General features: G+C 39.4%; 1 protein-coding gene and 1 long non-coding RNA gene across 3 annotated transcripts in view; one reads left to right on the forward strand and one right to left on the reverse strand.

The window, feature by feature from the left end:
- Nucleotides 1-20701, forward strand: part of TRAPPC12 (trafficking protein particle complex subunit 12) — a 53292-nt gene extending 32591 nt beyond the window's left edge. The window contains exons 7-12 of one of the 2 annotated variants that reach the window (XM_084515403.1): nt 3704-3776; nt 7535-7608; nt 14755-14853; nt 18025-18125; nt 18929-19016; nt 20358-20701. In XM_084515403.1, coding sequence (XP_084371529.1) covers nt 3704-3776; nt 7535-7608; nt 14755-14853; nt 18025-18125; nt 18929-19016; nt 20358-20600 — 678 coding nt within the window. In that variant the 3' untranslated portion in view covers nt 20601-20701. The remainder of the gene's footprint in view (nt 1-3703; nt 3777-7534; nt 7609-14754; nt 14854-18024; nt 18126-18928; nt 19017-20357) is intronic. The other variant, XM_084515404.1, reaches the window with a different exon arrangement.
- A 1795-nt stretch (nt 20702-22496) lies between these two features.
- On the reverse strand, nt 22497-24343 carry LOC311434912. Its single transcript, XR_014691818.1, has 2 exons — nt 24064-24343; nt 22497-23805 (listed from the first exon to the last, which is right to left on the reverse strand). It is a non-coding gene; the product is annotated as an uncharacterized lncRNA (long non-coding RNA).
- Between the last annotated feature and the right edge of the window lie 3067 nt (nt 24344-27410).

Raw genomic sequence — 27410 nt, forward strand, 5'->3', positions numbered from 1 at the left:
TGCCTGTCAACTTTGGATTAGCTACTCGACTTTAAGATCTAACCATATTTAATTTGACATTATGTTGGTAACTCAGTCTCTTCAGCCCTCATCTACTTATATATTTCTTGTACCTGAATCAGGATTGGAGATTGAGATGAAAAGCATAATTTTTGTTTTCCCTGTATAGGCAATAATGTTTTTAGTTCCTCTAGCATCCCTTTAAATTTGTAATCAAGATCTGATCTGATATTTTACATCTCTTGTCTACAGGTGCAGCATTTAGGAATGAAATAATCTGTGATGCCAAAGGCCTGTTATGGTCTTTTAGGGGAATGAAGTGATATTGTTACTGTCTCTGTGTTATTGCTGGTCTTCCCAACCTGAATTGCCACAAGTTGTTGCCCTTATAAGTCTGCCTTGAAATAAAAGGACTCCAAACAGCCAGGCAGTAAGAGTAACAGTAGTAATTTAAGTCATAAAAAGGGTGGTTCTTTTCCAGCATTCACTCAAAAACATAGGCATGATCGTAGTGCTAATTCTGCTAAGGACATGCTATATAATAAATGCTTACCTGGAGACCAAAATGTGAGAAGAGCAATAGTCAGGCTTAAGCTATTCTTGCCCCTTCCTTGTGCCTGAGCTTCCTAGCTGAATGAGGGAGAGCTCCTGGAAATACACATATCCCATAGGGTGATGTATTTTGCTTTTTACCTTTTTTATCCTTCAAGTGGCAGAGCTGTACTGTGCTCTCTACCAGGTGGGTGGAGCAGTGGTAAGTGGGTTAACTGCCCTGCTTCCTGAAAAAGCTCCTGCAAGTTGCTCTTCATGTTCAAGAGTCTTGCCACTTGACCATCTGCTACTTCCTCTGTAGTTCCACCACTCTTCTTTAAGAGAAGTTGTGTTACTCTTTGACCCTTCCATATACACACTTCATGTATCTCCCAGTCTTTTGTTTTAATTTAGATTAATGAACTTTTCAGTCTCTTAGCTACTGATTGCTTTTGCTCTTTATTTTCATTCAGCTTCCAGTTCTGGATCAGTTACTAAGAATGCATAAGTATTCTATGTCTCATAGATTATTTCAGTCTGGGAGGTGTTTGTCCTGATGCTTTGTCTGATGAGTTTGTAGAAATTATGATGATCCTACACCAAACTGAGTCCCCCAAAAGCCACAATTACAGAAGCACCCAGAAAAAAAAAAAAAGGGGGTGGGGGGTTCTTTTGAGTAAGAAGGTAATGCTGATGAAAAGTTGTGGAAGAAAAAACAAATTATTAAAAAAAGAAATGGAAGGACAGGAAATTAGGAATACAAAAGGTAGCGTGCCTAGGTTAGTAGTTGTGGTACGCAGGTGATGGATAAGGAATGAAACAGGAGGCTTGGTGAAACAGTGCTAGCCAGTTAAACTAGAAATTGTGTCTTTATAAATATTCAAGACAAGGAAAAACATATTTCATACATACAGCTTGTTTAATGTAGATGGTAGAAGTGTTCAATGTTATTTGTCTTTATATTTGAAACAAGGACGTTTAGAGCTATCGCATATGATATTGCTAGAATAAACAGTTTACCATCTGTGGAAAAGCAGGATGAAGGGATCCGTTAAAATCAAACATTTCATGTCAACTACCATAGCTTACACTGAATAACTACTAGAATCAGTGATTTTATTATTAAACAATTCATGGAAAACTAGGGAAGTGCCTAAATATTGAAAGACTGCAGATGATGTTCCTATACTTAAGAAGGGCAAAAGGAGATAAACCTAGGGAATAAACCAATTAGCCTCAAATCAGCACCGAGTTCTGTTTTAATTACGTTGAGCTTGAGGTGACAGCTAGATATCCCCAAGTAATATCACAGAATGGTTAATGTAATATTCTAATTGTATGCTAACATCCAATTCTTTCCTTTTTTTTTTTTTTTTTCTTGATGCTGTTAGTTGGGGCGTTTTCAGAGAATGGCTTTGTCAAACTAACCTATTGTCTTTTCAAACAAAACAATATGTTTCATTGATGAAGGCACCTCCTTATGCTAACACCATTTCAAGAGTAAGAGCTCTGAGCCTTACTGGGAATGAAAGCTGATCAGTAGATTTTTTCCAGGGGAAGAGAGAGATCATGTTTTTTTTAGACTGGATAGAAAACAGACAACAAGGTATTTTTTTGGCTTGTGGGAGAGAAGAGTTATTCTGACAAGGTTACTTGTTATATACTAGGCATTTAATACTTAAATCTGGTGCTTCGGTTTCTAAGTGTTTTCTAAGTGCTACACTGCTTGTGAAATTGGGACAGGGATTCAATCTCACAGACATGCTGCTGTGATCTCATAAATTGCCACCTATCAACTAAGTTGTGGTATCTGTACAATTGTTTGCTCATAGCCTCTCAAAATTTGAGGTAAGGCAACTTGCTTTAGCTCTCTATGAACTAAATCAAACTACCTTGTACTTGTCATGGGCTAACAGTTCTTACCAGGAAAATGGCCCTGGCTCATCTGGCATGTGGTAACTGCAGTCATTTCATCGAATGCCTCTCCTAGCTCTTAAGTTACTTGTAGCTAAATTTATGACACCTAACTTTAGGCTTTCACTCTAGTCTATGAAAAGAGGTTGGTATGTCTCAGGGCAATTCCTTTCACCTTAAGATGGTGTGAACTCGCTTCGTGGAGGTCCTGATTGCCCTTCATTGACTGTCGGAGGCACCAACACACTGTCTGAGGCCAGACTAATTTTGCTTTTGAGGATTTCCTGTGTTGTCTTTAAGTGTTTGTTTACAAACCACTGAGCACAACTGGAATGCTTTCCTGGTGTGGAAAAAAAACAATTTCTTATACTGACAGAGGGTAAGAGTGCTCTGTGCAATGTGTTCAAAAGTGCACTCAGGCCCTAAACTGTGATATGCCTTATATTTCACTAATTGTCTAACCACAACGGCTGTTCAAGAGCAACAGCTTTAGTGCTCTTTTTGAAGGAGATCTCAAACAGTATTCTACAACCAAAGTAATAAATTTGTAATAGAACAAAGGGGGTTATTTGTGGGAATGGGAGAACGGATTTGGAGAAACTGTAATGGGATTAGAAAATGGAAAGTTGACTTGCATTTCAAATGGAACTTCACCTGCGTATTTCAAAAGTGCTGAGACACAAGCTTCATTAAGTATACATTTTCATTCTCCCAATCATAATACAAATGTTTCATTCACTCAACAGTTTGGATGATTTAAAATCTATAATAAATAAAGAGAGGCAATAAAACCCAAAGTTTGAGAAGGGAGTCGGAATAAGACCTAAGGGGAATACTTGATTAAGGACAAAAGAAGCAAGGTGTTTTGGAAACCAGAGCCCATGCTTAGGGTGGAGGAGTCAAGAGAGGATGGCTCTCTTAGAAAAATCAATTTGACATTCTTTGTGGTCATTAACATTCATTCTCTGGTGAAGCATATTTCATGTTTTGTTTAACAAAATGTGTATGTCCCCGGAGTGTGCTGACATTTAATGTTCTGTAAGTATCATAAACCTGAATTCTAACATCCTTCTACCGTGTAATGTCTTCCTTTGTGCAATTGATCTAGCTATGGTAATAATCAGTAATTTTGAACTGTATCTAGGTGAAACATTCTTGCCTGAGTTGGTTTTCATATTGACTGTCAATTTTAGATAATTTGCATTTAATACATAGCATTGTTTAAACTCATGTAAGTTACTTTAAAAATTTACTACAGATACTAGAAAATCTGGAACAAGGCTTAGCTGAAGATGGAAGTATGACTAATATTACACAGGAGAACAGACAAGGTAGGTATTCTTTAAACATTTTTTCACAGGCAGTATGGTTTTATCACTTGCCCAAGTATGCCAGAAGTTTTCACAAGACTGCCCCAGAGTTGTTAAAACAGTATTTTTGTAATCTCATAGTCTTCTCAGCCTCTGAAATGATACACCTTATACTTTTATTTGCTGGAATTAATTTCACAGTTTTGCCCTTGATCAAACTGTTGCACTAAATCAGTTTTTTTTTCGTACTTAGAAGAAACAAAGAACATGACTACCATCCTTTAGTGATGCATCTAGAAGTGTATTGCTGTCACAGCTTAGATGAATGTTTCATGTTCAGCATTGGCTCATTGGTTCTTCTCAGTCTTCCCACCTAAAATTTAGTGATTTTTTTTTAAGATTGAACTGCTATCAGACAAGGGCTGCATTGGCCTAGGATGTTACTATATTCTAATAGTCTAATTCTCACTGCAACTGTGTGATACATAGAATCCTGAAATACCTAAGTCACTTTTTAAAATGAGTTTCAGAATATACTCATCTAAATAATTTTATATGGAATTATGTTGTTTGTTTTTTTTCCTGTTCCTTCTATCTGAGTTTTTAACTTCAATAGTGTGGGATAAATTACTGTATAAAGGTCATCTAGATAAATTAGTTGTCCAAGTATTTTTTAATGGAATTTATACTAATCAGATCATTTGAGTGTGCTTAAAAATTGAACATGAGATGACATTTTAAGCATTGTTATGGATTAGATGAACCACTTATGGTGCCCAGCAATATGGAAGTTAAAAACATAATACCAAGAAAACAAGAACCTTTCAGCTTCAGCCAACAGCCTAAGGAAATCTTACCAACTTCTTTCCATGCTAGCATTTACCTCTGGAGGGTATGGGAAGTAAAGGTCTGCCTCTGAGATGTGAAGAGGCTGGGTACAGCTCTTGGGTACTCAGCAGAGTGACATATTATAAACAGGTCACTAAAATGATGCCTACATGGAGTGGTGCAGACCTGGTCTGAACTCTTCTGCCTGGTCTTCAAGTTGGTTGGACATAGAGCAGCTTTAATGTGTCAATGTACTTCACTTAATATACCATCTAGATATGCCCTAGAAAAGGAATGCAACTATGAACAGTGTATATCATAGAGGCATTTGCAGATATATTCAAATGAATACACATATTCTTCTCAAAATGGGTTAGGAAAAAGCAGAAAGATAATCTGATATTCCAAATTCATGCACAGCATTTCAGTTTCTGGTTTTCTCTCTTTATAGCTGTTGTTCATCTTGCCTCTGTTCCCTTACCTCCTTTTCCCTGTTATTCCCTTTCTACCCTCATTTTTTGTGAAATCTACCCTCATATTTTTGTGAATTCTACCCTCATATTTTTGGGAAAAATATTTTCCCCATATTTTTTTCTGCTTTTTTTTTCTTTGTCTTGAAAAGCAAAGGACTTGTTAGGGGACAAGGACTTTTTTTTTTTTTTTCCTAGCTGTGTCATCATCCTGTGGCCAGCAGTCTATCTCTGATGTGAGTTTCAGGCTTCTCGTTTTTCCTCACTGCTGCTGCATCAGAGCTGAAATGAGCTCAGAAGGATGTGGTTGGAAAAGCAGCAGCCAGAATTTGCCAGAGGACAAGGCTGCTGAAGCAGTCCCCTTTGCAAGGAGTGTTAGGTGACTGCTGTTGTTTGTGGAGGTCAGCTGGGTCTGCTCCCTGTCTGTTTCTGATAATGCCGTTTTTTTGATGTTTTGTTTTGTTTTCATGTGAGATCTCGCTGAAGCAAAACTTATTAACTTTATTTGAAGACAGACATAATTCATTATGGGGATTATGCCTAGTAAGTAATTTCCTTATTGCTGGTGTAAGAAGGTGCCACGCAAGTCAACTCATCATGTACATCTCCTCTAATCTGAAACAGAGCACCTCACCTGCCAGTTTTTCAACAGGAGAAGAATTGTAGCATCACTTACCTGGCAATGCATTCTAGAAGATGCCAATTCTGCAATTTAGTGCACAGTGTTTGTATTAAAATGGCTGGCAGTATGGAGTACAGTCCTTGACAAATAGCAAAACTGAATGCTTAGAATGCGAGCAAGTGGTTTTCAGGCATTTTTCAGGCATCACATAATGATCCGGTGTTGGGTTTTCAATTTTGTTTACGGCTTTGCAGGTTTCCTTTAACCCCTTTCTGCCAGCACTAAGAAGCCTCATCCACAGGCCTACCCAATTTCAAGGTCAGAGCCAGTTCCTGTTTAGTTATAGCACTGACTGAAGACATCTGGTGTGTCTGCTTTGCAATCCTTTTTAAGTATTGTGGCTGGTGCTGCTGGATTGTGAGCAGGAAACCTAGATGTCTCCACTGCAGAAATCAGCATCTCATTTGTTGTTACCTAAGTCCTTGGTAAGATCCTGAAAAATTGAACATGGTTACCAAACTAGGGGGACATGCAAACAGGGAGATAAGCACAAGTGAAATAATAAAGGAGAGTAAGAAGAGATTTATTTAATTATGTCCAGGTTTTACAGACACCCCCAAGGAAAGAAAAAATGTAGCATACAATAATTGCTCAGTGTTTACAGCAGTCTCTCCATTAACAGCACTAGCAATGTGTGGTCAAGGGAGAATTCCTAAAACAAAAGCTAGCATTAATGAACAATTTTAAGGCACAGTGAATGACATACTGGATTCAGTCTTGGTGCCCCTTCTTTTGACAAAGGTAATTTGGAAATGCTGACATAGATTTTTTGTTGTTGTTGTGGGTGGGGAGTGGTGAAGGTGTTTTTAGGAAGTGAAGGGGAGTAGACATTTCACCAGACTCTGTTCTTATTTGTAATGGCATTTATGTGTGTTAAAAAATAATAATCTGTGCGACCTGCCATGCTTTTCATCATAGCATACATTATGGATACAAATGAGTGGTCTCAGTTATCACAGTCTCATTGAAATAGCCTCTTCGCCCTTTCCTCTCCCCTCCTTCTTAAATCATTACAGTGACCTTGACAGCTGATTGACTGAGACCTATTTATTTTCCAAATGTACTGAATTAATACTCCTAACATTTATTTTGGAGGATTAGAGGAATATTTCTAGCATTGATCTAGGGAAATGGATTGAGAAAAATAAGGATCTATGTGAACTATTCTCTTAAAACATGAGGAGTCTGTCTGCAAACCAAAAGAGAAAAAAAAAAAAAATCTGCTGCTGCAGCTTTTAATGCCTGCAAGCTCCGGGAGCATGGGGAAAGCAGACAGGCTTGGCAGATTTTTTCCAGCACAGCTCTAAGCCAGAGGCAAGCAGAAATAGTCCCAGACTCAGACAGTTCTGACCCTGCACATTTTGGCTCTGAAATGGCATTAGCTGTGTTTGATTTTTGAGTTTATCTCATTTAATCCTGTAGATTATATGTTTTTAAAATTGATACTCATTATCACTCTCATCTTTTTTATGCATCTTTTGTTCTTATATTGGAAAATATGTGGCTGCTTCTTCTGGTGTTTAATATTTGGCCTGAGCTCAAAGCTGAGCGGCTGTCTGTTGCTCTGCGTTGTTACAGCGTGTATGGTCCCCAGAACTGCTTGAGTAATTCCCTTGGAGAGATGCAGGATTTTCTGTCTGATGGTGCAGTGTAGCAGAGAATTAAAAATTCTCTGCTAAAACCCAGTGGTGTTAACGAGGTGGATCTTTCAAAATCGTAATTCATAGGACCAATAATTGATGGCAAGAAAGAACCTCTAATTTATTTGTGCAAATTCACAAGCTGCTCTTATTTTGCAGCCTCTGTTCAGCTGTGGAGGTCACGTCTGGGCCGGGTGATGTACTCCATGGCAAACTGTCTGCTAATGATGAAGGTACGTGGGTGGCAGCAACTGCAGAGGTACCGTATATTCCGGAATAGAATGTCAGAGAAAGTGCAGGAGAATTAGTGGTGCATAGATAAGGGTACCTGACTGTACTCGGAGGTTTTGCATAGTGAAGAATTAATTAGACTTAATAATGCCTTATTTAATAGATAACCATTTGAAGTAATGTTCTTCGGGAACATATCTGCACTTATTTCTCCCCAAATCATCCCGGAGAACGTGCAGTAACAATACCGAATTTACATTTTTAAATTGAATTTTTCTAACACTTAACTAAATGCTGTAATTAAAAGCAATTATGTGCTCTGTCTTTTTCAAACTGTGCACTAAGAATGTTGCTCTGTGTATGCACATTATGAATACTATAGGCTTGGTATATGATGAAGATCCAGAACATCTAAATACATCCTTCCTATCTCAATTGTAAGATAGCTTCTTTCAGGTTTAAATCCGCACTAATGGGTGGGGAAAAGAGAAAGGAATAAAAGGAAAACCTAACTACCACTGTTTTGTTGTTTCTCTCTTGTTTCCCCCTTACTCCTTAATCACTTTTTGCTGCATTTGATGGAACACTGGCTTCTCTTTGTGATCAGAAAACTTGAGAAATATGACAATTCCTGCCATTCACCTCATAGTCAGGGAAATAGGGATATTGCCATTCTAGGCATGCAAAAAACTGCTGTTATGCTGAGTTTAACTGTGCTTCACAAATCAATTAACAGCAACAGGCTCAGAGCAATTCTGTCAGCACTATAACCTTCACAGGCCGAGCTCCTTGCTCCCTGCTAGTTGGTTGTCGAAGGTCATGTCAAACCTGACGTTTACTAAGCTGCTTCCCAGGCTGGGCCTCCTTGATGCTCTGTTCATAATATTGTAGTAACTCAGAAAGCATGCATCACATACAGTTATCCAAATACTGCTTTATATAAAACAGAATGCCCTATTTATGTGAATTAGGGAAAACAGAAATTTCTGTTCATAATTATGTTGTGATCAGAACAATTCTGTCCTGAATAGAAATAATTGTCCATTAAACCATGAAGTATTTTTAAGAATTAATAAGCACTTGTTTTGAAGTAGGTACTTGACATAGGTTCAGTTCTTAAGGAACTTGCTTTTTCAAAAAACAAGTGGAGAGAAGCACAACATATTTGTGAATACTAGTTATCAACTTTTTGGAAATGATATCTCAGAAATACTGCAGCTCAGATGCTTCTTAAGATCAGTTTTATTTAGGGCCTCACTGCTGTTAATTTAGAAATTTACACTTCCACAGTAACTTCCAGACTACCCGCAACTGCATGTTAATGCACAAGTGCTCCCATTTGAAACTTGAATTTAGCACATAGGCTGTAGAGCAGTTGGGAATCTCACAAGTTTCAGAAATATTCCTATATGGAGTAGTAGAGAGCTGGGGTTGTTCAGCCTGGAGAAGAGAAGGTTCCAGAAAGACCTTACAGCAGCCTTCCAGTACGTAAAGGTGGGCCTACAGGAAAGCTGGGGAGGGACTCTTTGTCAGGGGGCGTAGTGATAAGACAAGAAGTCATGGCTTTAAACTAAAAGAGGGGAGATAAGGAATAAATTCTTCACTCAGAGGGTGGTGAGGCACTGGAACAGGTTGCCCAGAGAAGCTGTGGATGCCCCATCCCTGGAGGTGTTCAAGGCCAGGCTGGATGGGGCTTTGGGCAACCTGGGCTGGTGGGAGGTGTCCCTGCCCATGGCAGGGGCATTGGAACCAGGTGATCTTTAAAGTCTCTTCCAATCCAAACCATTCCATGATTCTGTGATTTTCAAACACAGTCTTATTACAGTTAAAATCAGAGTAGTTCATCAAGTTAATTTATTCTGCTTATGTGACAAATCCTTGCTGAAAGAATTGTATTGGTTATTTATAAATGTACTAATTTTAAGACCACTGTAACATACAGAAAACTGTAATCATCTTCTCCACCTTCTAGAGTATTCCAATTTCTTCAAATAATTTTAACACACTTCTGTTAATTCTCTCATGAACAATTATATTAATTGAACAACATTCCACATCTACAGTTGTTTTTGCTGTTGTGTAAAACACTTTAAAAACTAAATGTTTTATTCAAGTGTTTCAAGTATATATAATAATTTGAAAAAAAAATATTATTCCCCAAGTCAGTGTCATGCATTGCCATCTAGTGTACATTTAAAATACTGCAATGTGGTCATATTTGGTCCCCAAGTACTATTCGGTAAATTGAATAGCTTGTGCTATTAGTAGATTAATAATAATTTATTTTTTTAAGTTAAAACAATTCAACAGTGGTATAAAGCAAAAGCTGACTATATTATTCTTGTTAACCTGTTTCTTTGCCCAGCAAACTTCAGTAGTATTTAGGGAATAGTCTTGTCAGAATTGACTCTTCAAAATAAAAAAAAAAAAATACTTTGAACGGATGTTGGACCTATGTCTCTTTAAATCTAATTCAGCTATACTCAAATTCAGTTTGGTTTATTTCTTGTCATCTCTCTTCTCTGTTACTTATCTGACCTAAGGAATTCTGTTCATGATTTTTGTCTTTTTAAATACATTATATGGCCTCTTTAGTTTCACAGCTGAACATCTCATTAAATTATTGAGGTGGAGGAGTAGATTGTTTTGAAGGTAGCGAATGAGGTGTAAATAAGTGCTTTAACCAGACTTGCACAAGAAACCAATTAGTCATAAGTCTCTTTTACCCTGGGACCATTTCTTTTACTGAATTCTGCCTGCTACAGTTCAGTAGCAGTTTAAGGCAGTCTTACTGCTAGTAAGACTATATGTATATTTTCTGTTCATCACCTTTCCCTTGGACAACCTTTCTTAAACATATTCTTGCTCTTCTCCATACACCATTATTGGACTTTAAGTGACAGAAACAAAGACATGGTGGATCTCGGTCACAGCAACTGAATCAGCTTTTACATTTTTGTGTGAACAAGGGGTAACTCAAGGGAGGAGGTAGAAATACAGCAGGAAGGAAAGGGGAGACCACTTAACATGCATCGCTACAGACTTTCATTTATAAGAACCGTGGGCTTAAGTCACTGTGAAACTGTACCCTGAATATAGCAGCATGAGAGAACATTCATTTAAAATGCAACTGATGATGTGCATTGCTTCATTTCAACAATATAATTGCAAAATGTCTGTCATTTTACTAAATCACCATGGAAGTGTCTTAAGAACTTTTTAAAGTTCTTTTCATCTGAGCTAAAATTGCTTTTGACATTATCTTACAAGACTTTTACCTCTCTGAGGAATAAATACTTAAGTACTTTCCATATATATTATAAATGCACTCTAATTAAGAGCATATTTTGCATTTTGTAAGATTTTTTTGTCAGTGTTGTTTTAGCTTTTGTAGAGCTTGCCCTTAGTAAAAACAAAAGCATTAGAATTGTTTTTCATTTGGGTCTAAATACAATTAAAACTACACTTGAAGAAGGAGCTAGCACCTTGTACTAATGGTGCAAGGGACTGATGCATAAGGACTTTGGTTGCATAAGGAGAAAGACTGCATGAATCATGTCTTTTGCCTAACTGTGCTGCAGTACGACACTCTGGATTCATAATGCTGTGAATCTCTGCTTTCATAACCCTTCTTCAAATGCACGAGCTAGAGAGGAAGGGCGAGTTATCCATCCTCTTCTCCCAAATTACGGTCTTCATGAGCTTTACTGTTTGTAATAACTAAAGCTGATTTGTAATCTGTTGTTTCTGAACCAAATATTCGCATTCTACACATCATGATCATTTATGTTTATTTCTAAATATCTCATAACTGATTTTTAAGTACTTAAAGTGAGGAGGGAAAACCACAAACGTGTAATACAGTGACCATTAAAGGAAATACAGTTACACTGCAGTGCATCAGGGGAAAACAAACCCCACTTGCCATTTTTGTGCAGGCAGATCCAGTGGCTTAAGACAACATTTTTTTGGATGATTATATCTAATGTTAGCTCTGAATTTTTTCGTAATTAAAGAAATACTGAATTATTAAACAATACCAACTCTCATTCGTATCCTGAATTGTGTAACTTTAATTCTTCTTTTGGGATTTCTTATGAAGGTGTTGAAAATCTGAAGGGTCACAATTTGTAGAAGTTAAAGACTGTGATAATATATCAACCCTACCTTTAAGTCTTAAGATCACAAGCTGACTGGTTTTGTTTTGTTTTTACTGCCAGTACTTAATATTTCTTACTCATCCCAACCAAAACTTGTATTAAACAAGATTCCACTCTTCTGAGAGGGTTTCTCATTTATCATTCTCACAGACAATTGTTCTTTTACCATGTCCCAGTAGCAAAGCAGGGAATTAAAATCTGGTCTTCAGTAGATAAGACTAAATATCATGTACTTTACAATATGCTCCTTCAGAAGGAATTGTCAAATAAGGTGCTTTTGTAACATACAATGGGTGGCATATTTCTGTGTCACCTGGCAGTATACAGGATACCCCAGAAATCTACTAGTGCTTCTGTGATAAATAAGTGGGGGGGAGTATACACATATAAAATTTACCGCATGCAGTAAGTTTTATGTGCATGTACTGAAGCAATTACAAGATGAATCAGAATCACAGAATCGTCTAGGTTAGAAGAGACTTCCAAGATCACCTAGTCCAACCTGTGACCTAACACTAACCAGTCCTTCACTAAACCATATGAAATTGTATTTAGAAGCAAGTCTGGATGCTGTCATAACGCTTTACTGTTTCATGCTGGGCCCAGCCTTGCCTGTGCTCAGGTGTGGTTTTAGACCTATATGACTTTATCTCTTGTCATCTCCTAGAAGAAATGGGTCCCATTCCTGTGACAGGCACTGCAGGGCATGGGGTAAATGCACACAGGTGCTGTGTGAGGTACCATCACATAGAAACAAAGTGCAATATGTTTCCTGATCCTCAAATACAGTGCATAGGCTCTTACTGCCTCACCTCTACTCTCACATTTTAGGAGGTGTGAACCTTTACATACTCCTAGTTATAATACACATATAATGCACATAATACATAATACAATGCTTGATAGGGAATGCAAAAGGGGAAGAGGGTTTGTTTGCCTGACTAGGCCAAGCCTGCCCCTGCAGCGCAGACCTCCAAGATGTTACTTGTCTGCTTGTTCCTACCAAGGTTGGCTCGTTACCTATGCTAGGCAGCCTGTGATGTTATAATTGGGCAAACAGTGCCCCCTCGTGCAGCTTATGCTGGCCAAGACTTTCCTTCAGTCAGTTCATACTGAGCTGACAGAAGCACTTTTCTTTCAACTTAACCACAAGGTCTCCAGGGAATTGTGTGGGGGATGTGAGTGCAACAGCCCTGTCCCTCACAGTTCTGCTGCACGTCTTTGTCACATGGACTAAGCTGGAGTGTAAGTGAGAGTGACCACCAGGAAAAGGACTGCTTTAGACTACAGAATAGAAGACATTGAGCACAAAAGTTATAATTTGATGTAATAAAATTATTTGTCCAGTAAGTACATTGTTATTCGCAAAGGGATAAAACTCAAAGTCACAGACAATCTTTTGTTTATTTATAAATGATACTCTTGCAAGGATTAATAGCTAATAAATTAAATAAATAACTAAATAAATATAGTGTGGCTGGGCAACCAGTTCAGAGGAGCCTTGTTCCATGAATTTTATGCAATACCTAACACTCTTGGACTTCATGATCAAACAAGTCCTGTAGCAAGAGCTGTTACAGTGAAAATTGAGTTTGTCCTGTCATAAATTCATGAGGAATTTTGGTAGTATAAATTACATCGTGTTTGAGTTGTGAATGCTAAATGAATCAGAATTTAAACAAATATATTGTTGCCCGTATGGCATGTTGTCTTTGCTCTGAACTCTTGCCATTACAACTAATGAGCATGGACATGGCATGGCATACTAGAGTTGGAATACTCTATATGCTAGATGTTCAAATTTAATAGTTACATGTGCAATATACAAGTTGCTTGCAAATGAAAAGTCCTGCAAAGTGCTCCTGGGGTTGTTTAAGCCAGTCTCTACTATCATAGGTTATGTAATTGCTCTTATATGTAGCTAAGACTCTAGAGACTTCTGAAGTTTTTTGTGTATATGAAGAAATTAGTATGTTCCAAAGAGTGACCTGATGCCTGGGACAAATAGGGCTCAGTCACTTTAAATACAATCTCAGAAAAAGAAATACATTACACCTGGGGCATGCAGCCTCCTCAGACTAAGGAGGAGATGAGGAATAAGTACATTTAGCAGTAGCTGGGATCACATCAGCGATGAGTTAAATAAGCACTGTAACAAAACAAAACAAAAAAAGGCATGGTACAGAGTATCCCGAGATGTCTGTGCCATTTTAAAAGATTGTTCTTTGATATATTTTGCTTCTGAACACCTACCACAAGTTCTTGTTTGAAGGTGAAGGGCAAAACTGCCAGGAAGCACCAGGTCAGTACAGCACATAGCCTTCTGTCTTTGCAAATGCCTGTTTTTTATAAACAAATGCATATTTTCCCTGCCTCTGCTCTGAATTGATCAAAGAAGCTGTAGCTGAGACTAGTGCAACCTTGTGCCCTGTGGATGTACCCACTACATGTGTTTCCCTTGGCCACTAGTTTTTCACCTGAAAACATGGAAGACGTTTTAGTTTCCGTAACATTACTTTGTGTTTTTCACAAGTTAAAAGCATGTGCACAAACAGTTCCCAAAGCTTCTCAACACAAACTATGTAATCATGCATATACTTTAAACATGTGACACTACCTACACCTGAGTCACATGCAAGGCTTTTGATTCTCATCCTAAATCATAATCCATGCAGGAGAGTAAATGTGGGTTTTTTTGAATGAAATGAAAGAACGAAGTAAAGAGATTCTTTCTCCTGGCATTGAGCTACAAATAGAATATGATCCAGTTGCAAAATAAATAAAGGAAGGTCCCTGTTTTAAGCAGTTCCAGTATAACTGATAATATAGACAGCCTACAGTGATAGGCAGAAATTCTGTCCCATTCACAAGTTGCAATTATTTTGATTCTGTTTACATATATCTTTAAAAAGAAGGCTACATAAAGGCCTGAGCTTAAGTATCTGGTGCTGCGCTCAAGTATCTGGTTGTGTGCTTTTCACCCCTCAGGACTATGTGCTTGCTGTAGATGCTTATCACTCTGTCATCAAATATTACCCACAGCAAGAGCCTCAGCTGCTGAGTGGAATTGGAAGGATTTTCCTTCAGGTATGTATTTGGTTCTATATATGCTAGGTAATGTTCCTATTGACAGCTATATAGTGAATAATTGTTGCATTTAGAACGAGAGCTAAAACTGTATCAGATTGTAGAGGCAGTGGACAAAACTAAAAAACTTTCACCATGTGATAATGCTAGGAAATACGAAGCACCAGTATTAAAATGGCATATGTGTACATTAGTGAATAAAAAAGGTGCTATAGAAAATTATGCTAATGATTTAATCAAAAAGAAACATTGTACACTTACTGAAAGTGAAGAGGCCCAGATCTGATGTACAGCCAGCCTTTAGCTGTTTCCTTACTATAAATGGGAAATGGGGATGAGAGAAATGGAGAATTCAGAGGCTACCACAGAGAAATGTTAAGAAGCACTCTAATTCTGCCAGCAATCACCTGACCTCTGAAACAGAAATTCACATGTGATAAAGAAACAGTGAGTGCATTTTAGTCTCTAGTATTTATTGTGTGTTTCTAATAGACTCTGTTTGCTGGCTGACCTGTCCAAAATTGCCATTTAAATAACACATTAAAGAATTTCAAAAGTGGAAAGCTGTCTGACCTTACCCTCTACAATACTGAAAAAAAATAAAATAAAATAAAGGTAAAAGTGGTAAATAAATCCTAGGAGCACTTCAGAAAAATAACATGTTCCCAGACAAACAGCACAGTGTTTTGCAGGCTCCTGTTAGAAAAGAGGAGTTGTACTATTCTCCCTGACCACTATGGATAGAACAAAAGGTGGCATAAAAAATGCAGCAGGGGAGAGTGTGTTTTCTAATAGTAAGGGTATTTAAGAATTCTGGAATGAGTTTTCCAGGGAGGTTGTGTAATATACACCATTTGAGAGCTTTAAGGGGACTTTCACACATTTGTCACAAACATCTTCAGTAATGCTAGTCCTGGTTTTGAACGAAAAGTTGATTTCATGAAGGTCCCCACCTGAAGGCTGCCTGGTTTGCATGGTTTTATGCTCCTGAAATAGTTTAGTTTCCTTCCTTTTGATAGATTTATTTTACCCAGTAGTGAGTTTTCTTCTCCTTCCGTCTCTCCATCTTAAAATTAGACACTGTACCAGGAAGCCTCGCCAAAAATATGAGCACATCCTCCTATGAAACATAAATTGCTAGCTTGTTTACCAAAGGGACCTTCTTCAGAGAAAATATTTTTCTTTTCTCAGATAGCAATGTATGTGACATGCACTTAGGTGAAATACCTGTTTCCTTCTAGGAATCCCCTTTCTGTCCCCTTTCCAATAAAACTTCTTTGTCCTTAAGCCAGCTTTCACATCCCTTTCCTTCAGCCTGCATGATTCACTAGCCAGTAGTTTTCAATCTGCAGGTGGACTGTCTCCCCACAGTGACCCATTTGTTGGGGCTGTTTTCTGACACGTTTTGGTCTGATGTGTTCAAGTTGTCCTGTGATCTCTGGCTTTAACCCAGAAACACCTTGTGAATTGACTAAGCACAGGTTCTACGCTAGTACCAGGCTATTGTGTTCTCGTTTTCATGCTTATTGACAGCTTCTGCTTGTGAGCAGTGAGCATCTGTCTTAATTTTCCGTGGACTAACACAGAATCATAGAATCACAGAATCGTCTAGGTTGGAAGAGACCTTCTAGATCACCTAGTCCAACCTCTGACCTAACGGTAACCAGTCCTTCACTAAAACATATCCCTAAGCTCTACATCTAAACGTCTTTTAAAGACCTCCAGGGATGGTGACTCCACCACTTCCCTGGGCAGCCTGTTCCAATGTCTAACAACCCTTTCGGTAAAGAAGTTCTTCCTAACATCCAACCTAAAACTCCCCTGGCACAACTTAAGCCCATTCCCCCTCATCCTGTCACCAGGCACGTGGGAGAACAGACCAACCCCCACCTCGCTACAGCCTCCCTTGAGGTACCTATAGAGAGCAATAAGGTCACCCCTGAGCCTCCTTTTCTCCAGGCTGAACAAACCCAGCTCTCTCAGCTGCTCCTCTTAGGACTTGTTTTCCAGACCCCTCACCAGCTTCGTTGCCCTTCTCTGAACCCGCTCAAGCATCTCGATGTCCTTTTTGTAGCGAGGGGCCCAAAACTGAACACAGTACTCAAGGTGCGGCCTCACCAGAGCCAAGTATAGGGGGACAATCACTTCCCTCGCCATGCTGGCCACACTCCTGCTTATGCAAGCCAGGATGCTGTTGGCCTTCTTGGCCACCTGAGCACACTGCTGGCTCATATTCAGCCGACCATCAACCAATACTCCCAGGTCCTTCTCCGCCAAGCAGCTTTCCAACCACTCATCTCCCAGCCTGTAGCTCTGCTTGGGGTTACTGCACCCCAGGTGCAGGACCCAGCACTTGGCCTTGTTGAACTTCATGCAGTTGACCTCAGCCGATCGGTCCAGCCTATCCAGATCCTTCTGCAGAGCCTTCCTACCCTCAAGCAGATCGACACGCACCTAACTTGGTGTCATCTGCAAACTTACTGAGGGTGCAGTCGATCCCCTCATCCAGATCATCGATAAAGATATTGAAGAGAACTGGCCCCAGTACCAAGCCCTGGGGAATGCCACTAGTGACCAGCCTCCAACTGGATTTGACTCCATTCACCACAACTCTTTGGGCCCAGCTATCCAGCCAGTTTTTAACCCAACAAAGCGTATTCCAGTCCAAGCCATGAGCAGCCAGTTTCTTGAAGAGAATGTTGTGGGAAATTGAAATGTTGTGGGAAAAGGAGTGATGACACTCAGCACTTGCAGGGCAAGCAGGTGATCAGACCCAGTCATCATGGGTTTATGAAAGGCAGGTGCTGCTGGAAGTAAGTCTGACCTCTCATTTTCAGCTAATTTTACAAACTCTGGAGCGAGTTACAACAAAAGAGCCAAATGAGGAGGTGTGGCACCACTACTCTACAGTACATGAGTGCTTCACAAACACAGCTGAAAATCACTGCCCTAGATAAAACTGTACATGGTGGTGGTGTTCTTTTTTGTAATCTTAGTGTGGCTCTTCAGATACCTTGTTTGATAACAGATGTTACCCAGTCGTCTTGGTACCAAACAATTAGATAATGGACTTCAACATGTTTTCATGTTCTTATCCTTTGTAGAAGATGTAATCAGCCTGGATTTCTTTTCTTCTTATTGTGGTAACTTTCTCACAATTTTGCTGTCTAGATTGGAGACATAAAAACTGCAGAAAAGTACTTTCAAGACGTTGAAAAAGTGACTCACAAATTGGATGGACTACAGAGCCAGATTATGGTTTTAATGAACAGGTAGGTAATTTAATGGCTAAATGAATCTTTAAAATATAGTTTTTCAAAGTATACATAATGAGTATCAAACTACCCTTGACACAATTAAGTTCTCTTTCTGTCTTTTATATAACTACATCTGTTGTAAGGGAGACTGAATGGAATGTAGACCCATGAGATATGTATTACTTGGTACAGTCGTGTTATCCAGCATTGAAATTGTGATCCTTCAGTTGATTTTATGAAGCTTTTTCTCATTCTACCAGGCATTGTATGTTTTCAGTCTGCTTTTTGAATATACATTTGCATAAATAATGCTTAAGAGAGGAGAAGCTATTTGGGGCCGTTATCCCACAGTCAGATCTGCTAGGAAAGCTGCTGCCTCTTTAGTTTCAAAAAATGCTCGAAAACACAGCAGTAATTGAGTTTCATGATGGGGGGCTCAGTTTTGTAATGTTTAGCACATTGCCTAATACATTTAGAAAATACAATTCAAAAGTGCTCTGAAAATGATATAGCATGGCTAATTTCCTAAAGAGAAATAATTCCAGGAAGAGAGTATCTACATTTAAATTAATGAAAACACAGCGAAGACTCTTGCTTTGGTAGGCAGAATATATAATAGCCAAATGATCCAAGTTGTCATTCCATTTGTCTGTAAATCAGTGTCTCCTTGCTGGTTCAAGATTACACCGTGAAGAACAAATGTCAGAAACTCTCACATCTATAATAGGAAAAATAAAAAATGATGTCCATTCTTTTTAAAATATATTATCACCTTGGGTTTTCCAGGAGAACTCATTCATGTGTCACTTACTTTCTAGAGCATTCCTCCACCTTGGTCAGAATAATTTTGCAGAAGCTCATCGATTTTTCACAGAAATTTTAAGGATCGACTCATCAAATGCTGTGGTAAATCTCCAAATTGCTACATTTATAATGAACACCTAAATTATTCTTGTAATGCCTTCATACATGTATTTAATAAGTACCCAGAGTATGCTCAGAGCTTTATAGAAAAATTAGATGTGGCCTGTATGCCAAAGAACTTTTAGTATACGTGAGGTTAAGATACAAAGGTGGGAAGTGAAGAACTGGTGAATACTTAGACATGCATGAAGGCATTGCAAATCATTATGTTTATGGGATCTTTGCAAAAGTGCTTTTTTTTTTTTTTTTTTTTTTTTGCATTCACTGTGTTTAGTATAGGCATGCATGTCAGAAAAAGAAATAGCAGCTGCCAACATATGTAAAAGTAACATGATTTCACACAGTGTTGAAGGAACATAATCATTTTTGAAATGACATTTTTAGCATGGTGCACATCAGAGCCTTGGATTCCCATCACAAAAGGAGATCAAAGAAGAGCTGTTTGTTTATTTACTTTGCTATTTGTACCTGTGGCAGCTTTCAGTGCATGGTCATATAGGAGCATCCCTGAGAACTCAGACAGCTTATCCCCAAAAGCCTGATTTGAGACGACTTAAAAATGGAGGGGACTGAGTTTAAGAAGTGCATGAACTGCATCATTTTGCAGGCTGTAAAGTAGTATGTACTATAAACTCTGAGAAATCAATAAGGTTTCCTGAAGAGAGAGAGAAAGACTTTTTAAAAGGGTGTATTATTCCTTTATCTGCAGCTTTCAGATTCTGCAGCTAAACAAGTTATATGACTTTGTACTGGTGGAATCCTTTGTTAATTCATAAAACCTGTTGTTAGGAGAGGAAAATGCACTTGACTTGATACCTTAAGATGTATTAGACTGCCCTATTTGCTGAACTTCCTTAAAGTAAATTGTAGATGCCTTTGTGATAGGTTAATTTATTCCTGTTGCTTGTGTGGATTTTCTATACGTAAGCCAGAGAGAAAAACACTGTAGAAGATACAGTGAAGTCATTTAAAAAAAAAAAAAAAAGACAGTATGCAGAAGCTTATGTAGTTTTTGAAATCTGATTCATTTTCCCACTTAACTATCTAATGTTCTATACTATTTATATTACATTTTATACTCTTATCTTTTAGAGTTTGAGTTCTTACAAGTCAGCGCGTCCTACTAGCACAGGATAACTCTTGAGAAAAGAAGAAAAGGTTAGGATTAGGTGACTGAGAATCTATTTTAGTTGCTTGTGCACACAAAATAGTAGTACATAGCACATAGTAAATGATTAGATTTCCTTTTTACTTTCTCACTCATCACTTGTAAATATATATATATATATACACACATTCATTTATGATATATTTTTTCTCTAGGCTAATAACAATGCTGCTGTTTGTCTTCTTTATCTGGGAAAACTCAAGGATTCCCTTCGCCAGTTGGAAGGAATGGTTCAGCAGGACCCCAAGCACTATCTGCATGAGAGTGTTCTCTTCAACCTGACAACTATGTATGAACTGGAGTCATCTCGCAGTATGCAGAAGAAGCAGGCCCTTTTAGAGGCTGTAGCTATCAAAGAGGGTGATAGCTTTAATACTCAGTGTCTCAAGTTAGGATAGATCATTTCCAACTAATTTTCTCCTGCAAAGCTGATTTTAAAAGTTGTATATACTTCTTGCTAATGTGTAAATGTAAAATAAAATCTATCCAGTTATAAATAGTCAGTGGCATTCCTACAGAATCTGTGTTGTCTCTAACAGCCCTATCACTGTGAAGATTTTGTGCTGACCTAAAGCCAGCTTTATCCCTGCAAGTCTGTTCCTGTCTAGTTATTTCTCATTACAGTACATATGTGCATATATATATACAAACACTCAGTTACTCCAGTGCTTCCTTTTATAAGAAAAAATGCATTTGACCTTATTTGTCTTGATGACTGTTAGTGTTTTTCAGTAATTAGCGAGTAAATGATCTGAGATAATTTCATCAGCTAAATTTACTGACAGAATATCAGTGTGTTATAGAAATTCTGAATGCACATTTATTCAGTTGCTTTTATTGTGTGTATCTTACTTCCCCTAATCAGAATACTGACACTACTAGACTTTTGTATGTCCACTGCTCTCAAATGAGGTTGCTAGAAAACCACCATACAAAGTCACAGAATGGTTGTTCTTAGAAAGGACCTCTGAAGATCATCTGTGCAGCATCTCAGCTCAAGCAGGTGGCTTTTGAAGATCTCCAGGTAAGGAGACTCCACAACACCCCTGGGCAACCTGTGCCAGTGCTCTGTCACCCACACAGTGAAGAAGTGTTTCCTGATATTTAAACAGAACCTCTTTTGTTCCAATTTGTGCCTTTTGTCCTGGCATTGGCTGCTACTGAACAGAGCCTGGCTCCATAGAATTTGTTCCTTTCTTGCAGTATATTGTACATTTTTTATTTTTTGTATATATTTTATTTATACATATTTTTATTTATTATTGTACAAATGTACATACAAATCAGTGGCTGAGTGGCTAATCAACTGAAAGAAATTAAATTGGTATTTCTGTGGCTTGGCCTCTAGGTTCCATAGCTGAGTCTGAATTAAACTTGTGCAGCACCTGGGTAGACTTGTCCTAAGATACCAGTATTAACAACAATGAAAGATTCAGCACCTCCTCTTTCAAGTGGGCTTAAGCACCATTTACCTATCTTTAGGAAGCATTAAAATACAGTGAAATAAAAAGTTATTTCTGCATTACTCTTTATTAGCTTTTACATTTAATTTAAATATTTTTATAATTTTAGATGAAGTTTTAAGAGTAATTGGACAAATTCTTAGTTCAAGTTGTATAACAGAGTTGAAATCAGTGTCGTTTTCAGGATTTCACAACTCTTAATCTGATCCAATAGTTACTCATTATAAGTAATTTTAGTGTTTTCTCCAACATAGGTCACTTTTTCTTGTGTGGGGGATTTCTTAGCAGATAGGGAGGGATCCTGGTACATAAACTTCCTCATATTTGAAGGTTTTGAGAGCACTGAATGAGTCCAGTTAAATAAATTTATAATGATACATAAATTAATAACATATAGCAGAGATTCCCATGCTTTTTGCTTAAGGTCAGCTGTCTCGTTCCATTGTTGTCTGATCTACTCACCTCTGCAACTCCGAAAGATGCTTTCAGGAAGCTTGATTTGTCTTTCCTAATTCTAAATGAAATTAGCTGGAGTCATCATCACCCAGAACACGGAAGCCATCCAGCTCTACAGTCCAGGAAAAAAATGGTTTCTTTTTTGATTCAGCAGTCCCTTACACTCACTGCATGTGTAAATGAAAACCTGTGTCCAGATCAGCAGAGAACAAGAATTTACGGTCCTAGTCAGTCAAATAATCATTAAAACAGAAACACCATGAAAACATAATCCCCTGTTCTCTAAGTTTCTCTAATTTCTAATTCATACATATGACATTCATACATTTCAGTATGTTTGCTGTGTTCTCATTAGCAGAAGCTTTTACTTGAATAAAAACATCAGTAGAGGAGACTTGGACTGGGTGACCTCCAAGCTCAGTGAGCCATTAAACAAGTGACATCCTGGTAGACTTGCAGAATAATTAAAATTTAAATGCAAAGGCATATCATCACTGCAGGATTTATGCAAATTGTTAAATGTTTATAAAAATGCAAGAAATGGTGTCAATGTCACTGGATGGCTTGGGCTTAACATATATAGAAGTGTTTGAATTTCCTGTGTTCAGACAACTACACATCTAAATGCTGTGTATGGTGTTAAAGCATTAAAGCTAAGGAAAAAAAAATTGTCCTCAAAACATTAATTACACCAGGCAATCCTGTTAAATTCAATGAATTCAGCTGAATTTAATGAGGGTTCCTGGTGTAAATGAGGGCAGCGCTCAGTTCTAAAACACAGCAGGCATGTGTCATCTGGCTAAGTGAGAAAAGCTGCAGAGAGTAGAGCCTGAATGAGATGATTGTTGTATTCGAGTCTTAAAGCTTAATGTGCCTTAACAGAAGTTTTGCATTTAAATTTCCTCTTTTATTAAAAAAAGAAGCAAATATGCTGTACTTCAGGCATTCAGATAATTACATTATGCACAGAGACCCTGAGCCTCAAAAGCACTTCAGCAGCTCTCTGCCATTCCTCATACCTAACTGCAGTTCAGGTGATGCTGGCGTCCTCCAAGCAGCTGCTTACTTTTATTTTCCTAGTGCCTCAGTTTTCAGAGAGGCCACGTTAAATATTCCCCCAAACACAGGTGCAGACGTGCCCAAGCACTCAGGCTCCACGGTGGACTTCAGCCAGCATACAGGGAAGGATGCGCGGTCCTCCACCTACCCCATCCTTCATGTCAGCGTGAGCACTCATGCGGTTCTGCACAAGCTGGCTGAGCTCCTGACCTGGCTGAAAAACTGACCAAGGCAGCAAAAACCTTCTGCAGCTTGACGTTCATCCTGAGAGTAACAAAACGAGGATGTACCAGGAGTAACCACCCACCTGGATGGGCTGCAAAGTTTCATGCATTATCGTAGTTTAAGAAGTGGTAGGCAGCCAATCCTTTTCTGAAGCCTTTGCTGCAGGTGTCTCCCAGATCAAATCAGAGGGGAATAAGTGGGCTGTGACCAGGTAAGTTATGTCTGTCTTACTCGTATGTCAGCTAATGTGCTTCATCAATCACGTGCACTGCAGTCCTCCAACAGATGTCTGCCAGGTGCTCAGCACCCCATCTCCAGTCAGATTTAGCTGTAGTGCAAAGTTTGTATTCCTTCTCTGCTTCACCATGCAATCAATCCAAGCAGTGTGCTGAAAACAAGCCTGAAACATAAAATACAGATAGAAATTTATTGCAAATAGGTGGAACCACAGCAGCCAGACTCATCCTCTCAGGCTGCTCAGAGAGAAACCACCAAGATTGCTGCTGTCATGAGCAAAGGCCAAGGAAACTCTAGATGTTGGAACAAGGTGGTTTCTGTCCCTAAGCTCACACCTATATGAGCTCAAAGGAAGAGGCCACCTTCCCTTTCTTCCCTGCTTTCTGCCCTCCTGATAGAACATTATAAAAATGGATTTTACCAATGAGGATCTTTACACAGTAGCCATGTGCTAAAATCTTTATGATTTTAGCACATGGACAGCAGTTCTGAAGTACTGAATGTAAAAAAGCACTGGCACTGACTTGAAGACAAGCTGCTGGAAAGCTGCTTTTCTGCTTATTTCTACAAATTGGCTTGGGAATCACACATCTTCAGCAGGTGTGTGAGACGGTCACAGTCTTGGTGTTGGTGAGGAAAAGAGAGATTGGGGTGGGTGGGAGAATCCAGCTATTGCCTTATCCATGGTGCTCTGAATCAATCTGTCCTACCTACCTTTGGAAATATTTGCAGATACTTCTGTTATGTATGAGAGTGCTCGGCATTAAAAAGTCCATCTGAAAGCCAGCAACAGCCTGCAATTTACCCACAAAGAGAGGGGAAAAAAAATGGGATGTTATTTAGCTGAGGCAGGGAGTGAAGGAGGGAGGAGGTTCCTGGCTGACTTTGAAAAATTGTCAAAACTGTCAGTGCTGAACCGAAAATACCGAAGTTAAAAGCTGTGGAATAGAATGACTTGAGCTGCTTTTAAAGCATCTATCATACAGCAGAGGGGCTGAGCAGGTGCTGGCACACCACACGCCAGGGGTAGGCAACGGGACCGAGCCCCAGCCTGGCAACACCAGGGCTGCCTCCTGACCCCAGCATCACCGCCAGCAGCTTCCCTCCCACTCACTAACAGCAGATTGGTGTTAAGTTGCCTGAACCATTGGTAAAACAGAGAAAAAATAAGCCCAGATCCAAATCCTTCAGGCTGGACTACCTGTGACCACAGGGAAAATCGGGATTTAGAGCGCAGAGTGGCTGCTGTCGCCGTGGCCACTAACTGCGGGTCACACAGAGCCACCACCCAAAACACAAGGAGCAGACTCAGTCTAATTTTTTACCAGTCGATGTGGCTCGCTGACAGGCACCACAGTTATTTATTGGTATCTTGACAAAAAGCACAAAAGATGATCAAAAGGCAGGGGACTTCTCAAAATCAGTGGAGGTAACCCACAGAGAGCTACAGCAGGAGAAACCGGCAGCAAAATATGTCCCCCTCCCTTTAGCTGCTGAATATTTACCCAAGCATTTTAATTTTCGAAGTTTTGTCTCTTTGTCTTACCTGGGCATTAGTACAGTTAACAGAAAAGGAGAGCTAGTGACTACATTGTATAAAATCATGGGTTTTTCAAGCTGCAGGTAGAGCAGAGTACATTTTTGCAAACACACAAAATGTTTTGGGATTCAAGCTGTAAAGTCACAATGAATGCAGCAATTCAGATCAAATATGGCTCTTTGAGCCAGGAATATTTAATTGTAACACTAATTCATTCCCTGATGTGTTGGTGTTTATTTGGTTTCAGGAAACAGAAGACACCCGGCAGTGACCCTGTTCTGGGGAGAGGGAAGGGAGTCCGAATTTCTGTCATTTTCACAGGACAAAATCCCAAAGAGATGATGTAATTTCTGAGCATAGCACAGGAAGGGTTCCCGGCTTCTGTCTGACCAAACCCCTAAATTTACCATTTGGCAACAAGGGACATTCTTCAAAGTGGCACTCAGCTGCCACTTCAGTCTTTATGTGCATTGGTCTCTGCCAGCTGATATTAAACGATTCCCTTTGTCATGAAACTGTCCCTTCCAATAAGTTTTTAGCTCAAGCTAAATCCTGGAGGCAGAAACCAGGCAGGAGAGCACCTGTTCTGCCAGCAGGACATTCAGACACAGTGCTCTGAAAGCACAAAGGCTTTGACTCGTTGAGTTCAGCAGCCCAGACAGGCAGCTACAGGCCCCCAGCCACGGGGAAGCGGCATGATCCCTGCGCTCCACAGCCACGGCTGCTTCACCCCTTTCCCTCGGCATCTCCCTCAGCCAGATCTGGAGGATCTCATTTGTAGGCACCTGCACACAGCACACACAGGCACCTGAGGCTGCTGACTGGCTGTGAAACACCTTGGTGCTAAGGCAATCAGCTTCCCCGAGGGGATCCCCTGCCAAAGACACTTACCCAGGACAGCTAACAAAGGAGGGCAAGGTCACAGAGTTTGTCAGCCACCTGTTTGTTCACTTGGTCCATTAAAAAGCCCACTGACCATCCACCATTCTGAGTCCACTTGCAGAAAACAAGGGCACTGCTCTCCCAGGACAGTCACGAGAAAGTGAGGTACACAGCACTTGGGAACAAGCTGCATTAATGTGAAAAATAATACACAGGTATTCAAAAAGCTACCTTCAAACCCTTCAATTCAGCACCATTTCTCCATTATCATCTTTTTTTTTAAACTCTAATCCTGGAGAAGTTGAAATATTCCCCTTGTCTGAGTTAACGGTGCCAACGTGATATTGCTGAACCACTTACATAAATTTTAATATTACATCAATGCACTGAGGTTTTCCACTGGCTGCAGCAAAACAGACTCATGTTTTTGGACCAAAAAGTATCGATTTCACTTCTTGCTTTTAGATATGTGACAGAATCGTATGTTCTCTCTCCGCTCCTTGGGGCTTTTCCTATTAATATTAACATTTTCTCTGTCCAGCTGTTTTCCTCCAGTGCAATCTCCCACGCAAGCTCTTCACCGAGTATTTATACTGCCTCCAAATTGCTTTTTTTCCTGGCTGACAAAAATGCTTGTGGATAGTAATGCTTTCAACCCTTCAAGAACACCTATAGCACTAAAGGGCACGCATTTAAAAGCATTCACAGCAAGACCCTCGCAGTCACTGCCACCTCTCAGCAGCAGAATGCATTGTGCTATGAAAATGATGAATGATGCTCAGCGGTGTTATCGTGTGTTATTCTTGACAGCCCGGAGATGGGAGCTGTACCAGGGGTATATATTCCTCCGGAGAGGCAACAAAACAAGGTGGTTCAGTCCTGTTTCCGAGGTCACATTCTACATCAGCGAGATGCCGAAAGCAATTGCTGTGGGCAGCTTCTTTCCTGTATCTATCCCCTCCTTGCTGCCTCCAAGCCGTAAATCTCCCACAAGCAGAGAACATCACCTGGGCTCCCTTCCTGGTGGCTCCCTCAGTCTGACCGGGCCCGGATGATGGTGCTGAGCACAGAGCTCCTCAGCTCCACAGCTTCCATTTCTCTTTTTGCACAAAGAGCAAAAGAAAGAGAATCAAAGCAGAGAGGCCCATGGGAGAAGGAGGAGGAATTAATAGATTTGTGTTGACTTCTGGTACAAAAGAAAACAAAGGAAAAGATGAATTATATTGGATTCCACAGACTGACAGCAGCACCAGGAAAAAGCAGTCATTTTCCTGCACATGCAGAAGTACCATTTTCTGTGGCATAGAAGTCAAATAAATAAAACTTGTTGCAGGTGGTAACTGTCA

Source organism: Aythya ferina (genome assembly GCF_964211825.1).
Source record: "Aythya ferina genome assembly, chromosome: 3".
In the NCBI taxonomy this organism is placed as follows: domain Eukaryota; kingdom Metazoa; phylum Chordata; class Aves; order Anseriformes; family Anatidae; genus Aythya; species Aythya ferina.